We start from the raw sequence: 3,433 nt of genomic DNA on the forward strand, positions 1-3,433 counted from the left end.
TTTTGAAGGTGACAATATAGAATTGTAATTCTTTTTGAATAAAAAAGTTTTAAAAAATCAGTCTCATTACTTAATATACAGACCTCGTATGAGTTTGTTTTATAAGTATAATCTTATTTTAATATTGTTAAGAAGGGTGGAGATGTGATATATCTCGTAATATGTATGTCTTAGTATTAGTGTGGCTCTCCACTCTTCATTTTATTATTAATCTTCATATAAATAAAGTTAGTTAGAGTTCAGTATTGACTGACCTCCTCGTACATGACCCTCAGATTACGGAATTCCGCGCGCGCACTTACTTCCTGTTGTATAAGTGAAAAAAAATTGTTGTTTTTCTACATGAAAACACAGATTTATTAAAATTGTATTTCCTCCTTCCATTTTTTTGTAATATTTGTGAAATAATTCTGAGTTCTTTTTAAACAAATCTATGCCACCTTGATCAGTGTAATCACCGCCAATCATGCCATCTCATACAGTCTGTTCATATCTAAATACTTTCCTTCCATTTCATTCACTAAAGCAAATATACGATTTTTCACAACGTATTGATCTTCCGGCGATAATCGTTTCACCGAGGACAACATAAACGAGAAGAACGTATCAATTGGCGCCAGTATTTCCGAGTCTGGCCAAGGACAGGTATCTTTGTCTGTACTGGTGACTGTGGATACGGTGGTTTTCGGCTCATTCCATTGTTGTGACGTGCTGGCTGCGTCTTGGGTTACTGCCTCTCTCTCGGCTATCGTACTGTTTCTCTCATCCTTGGGCTCCAATACTGCAACACTCTGGGGCAGTATACTCTCCAGTACGTCTTTGGTGATTGCATTCTTTTTCGTACCTAAAAGAAAATTTATTCATAATTGAAAAACATTAGCATTTTAAATGCCCATTAATTGCATTTTTCCAAACTAATTAACGTCATTAATTTAAATTTTCCTAACTAATTAATGTATTGAAAATTAAACGTTAAAAATGTAATACCACGTTTGATAAATTTGGGAAGAATTGTTGGATAAAAATTGTCTCAATGGATACTGTTCCCTAAAATGGGAGGGAATCGAATCTCTACCTCTTCATGGTGCTCCAAGATGACTACTCTTAGAAGTGAACTGGGGAATGACAGAGTAACGAGACTACTCGATTGTAGGCCTACTGGCCACTGCAGGCTCAGGAAACACATGCATCGCATGGGCGCCTGGCAGATGATAGCCTTTGCAGGTTCTATCAGGAAGAGGAGGAAACGGCACTGCACGTGTTGTGTCCTGTGTGAGGGGCTCGTACGGCTAAGGATGTTACTTCTCGGGGAGAAAAAACCAAGGCCCAAGCTTTACCCCAAGAGCCGCTCTCCAGCATCAAGAGACTGATTAAAAGGACAGGTCTGGAGGGTGGTGAGCTTTAGAGTAAGAGGAGCTACAATAGATCCAAAGGGGTCGCAGTGGCGTAGGCCTTGAGGCCGCCCTGGGTTAATCTAATCTAATCTAACGGGACTACTCCTGCAGCAGCCGGGACTGAGATGATCATCCAGTTGAGAACCAGCCTCAGAATCACTAGAGAAAGTTTAGAAAATAAGGGTAAAATTTCCACTGATTTCCATTCGCTTTTCATCAAGCGCGTTTCCCTTGAGGATCAAAATGAAGTACAAAAAGTTTGATGAAAATAAAGGTGGACTGTTAACAGGAAACACAGCTCATACAAAAGAATGAATGCTGCCAAGACTGTGAACTTCCGGAAACCATACACCTATCGATAAGCAGGTTCCAGGCAAATGAACCTGAATTGCTAATCCATCACATCGTTATGAAATTCCCCATATGAAGCTCAGCCAGCTCCTAGACCAGATGCAACATCTTGTGTGAAGCAGTTAGCTTTTCCAAACTCTGAGAGCATTCAAACCCAGTTTGCAATACGAACATCAAGTTAAAAGGAAAAGAAAAGAAAGAGGAGCTGTTTACGTAATATCCGGCCAATAAAATGGTACTACCGGTCGAGAAATCATCTCGTAGGTCCAAATTGAAATATAGATTTTCATCTTGAGGATTTTCTTTTTTGAGATATTTTCTTCACACAAACAAATTAATAAAAACAAACTTTTTTGGATTCAGGTGACTTAAAAACGGATGGAAATATGACGTAGTTCGCAATTTTTGTCACCAATAAAATTGTCTAAATACGATTAGTAAATTTGTAGCTGAGTCTGTTTTTCCTAAGTAGTTACTACAACACTCTACTCTGACGAAAGCAGTAGAAAGTAGAAATGTCGCCAACTCGAATCGGACATTTCTACTTCCTTTTGTAAAGACGACGTCACTCACCAACTTTGCGTTGCTTTTTCGTCACCGTTCCAGATTTCGCTTTCTTTCTGTTCGCCATTTTACAAAATACTCAAATTACAAATCCAAAACAAAAGCTAAACGAGTAAAAAAAAATTAATTAAAAAATCTTTTTAATAAATAAACTACAAATACGAAACTAGCAAATGAGTCTACATATGTTGCTAAAGTTGCTAAGAGTGATGTTAATAAAAAAATTTATTTTTAGAAATATACCAGGTGGGATAATCTATTGTGAACACTCTTTAGAGACTTACTCTTGCCGTTGTATAATATTAAAAACAGCTTCACTAATAGGTACATCCGTTCTGCATAGTCGTACTTCCGGTATTCTTTCAACTTAGTATTTCGAAAAAAAAAAACTTAAATCGTAGAATATTCAATAATTTCAAAAAACAAAACTTGTTGGTTACAAGTAAGTACAGGAAATCATTTTGGAAGAATGTTTTCGATGAAATCTGAGGCAAACATCCGGTGTGTCGTCCACACGAGTTTCTCTTACTACTCTATTTCCTGGTTCTAACTCATCCATTTCCTTCAAAACTCCAGAATTCATGAAACATATTTAATTCTAACCAATATTAGTAAAATCGTGAAACTTGAATGACAAATAAGAGGGAAGCGTTTCCCTTTTTAGCGATTGGCGGAAGTATTGTAAAAAACGAAAACAATTCATTCATTCAAAAAGGTACTTCCGCTTCAAAAAATTTAATCAAATTCAGGGCTGAGGGTTTTTAATTGTTTTTCCCCTCAATATTTATTTGTGCTTTTTATTTTTTATTTGATTTTGTAATAATAGATTGGAGGTTATAGTATTTACTGGAACTCCTTATGTACACATGTATATACTTAAAATGTTAATAAAGTTTATTCTATTCTATTCTAATCAAATTCAGATTTTTCGCAACACGTTTAATCCTGCCAAAAATTGTACACTTTTCTCATAAAATAGCTAAACTCTAGAGCAGCGTTTCCCAACCTGTGGTACGCGAGTTGCTGGTTGGTGGTACGCGAAAAATAATCAATAATGGCGGGCATAAACAATTAAAAAAAAAAAAAAATCAAAGCATGAAAATATCATAGAAACGTTTTTACCA

At 36.1% G+C, this 3,433-nt stretch overlaps 1 protein-coding gene across 1 annotated transcript; it reads right to left on the reverse strand.

Moving 5' to 3' along the window:
• Nucleotides 1-327: 327 nt before the first annotated feature.
• LOC141447594 (uncharacterized) lies at nt 328-2,500 on the reverse strand. Its single transcript, XM_074115303.1, has 2 exons — nt 2,319-2,500; nt 328-844 (listed from the first exon to the last, which is right to left on the reverse strand). The coding sequence occupies exons 1-2, from the start codon at nt 2,374-2,376 to the stop codon at nt 465-467; spliced, it is 438 nt and encodes a 145-aa protein (XP_073971404.1). The 5' UTR covers nt 2,377-2,500; the 3' UTR covers nt 328-464.
• Nucleotides 2,501-3,433: the final 933 nt, after the last annotated feature.

Source organism: Rhodnius prolixus, unplaced genomic scaffold (genome assembly GCF_049639745.1).
Source record: "Rhodnius prolixus isolate KJV_2025 unplaced genomic scaffold, Rpr scaffold_7, whole genome shotgun sequence".
NCBI lineage: Eukaryota > Metazoa > Arthropoda > Insecta > Hemiptera > Reduviidae > Rhodnius > Rhodnius prolixus.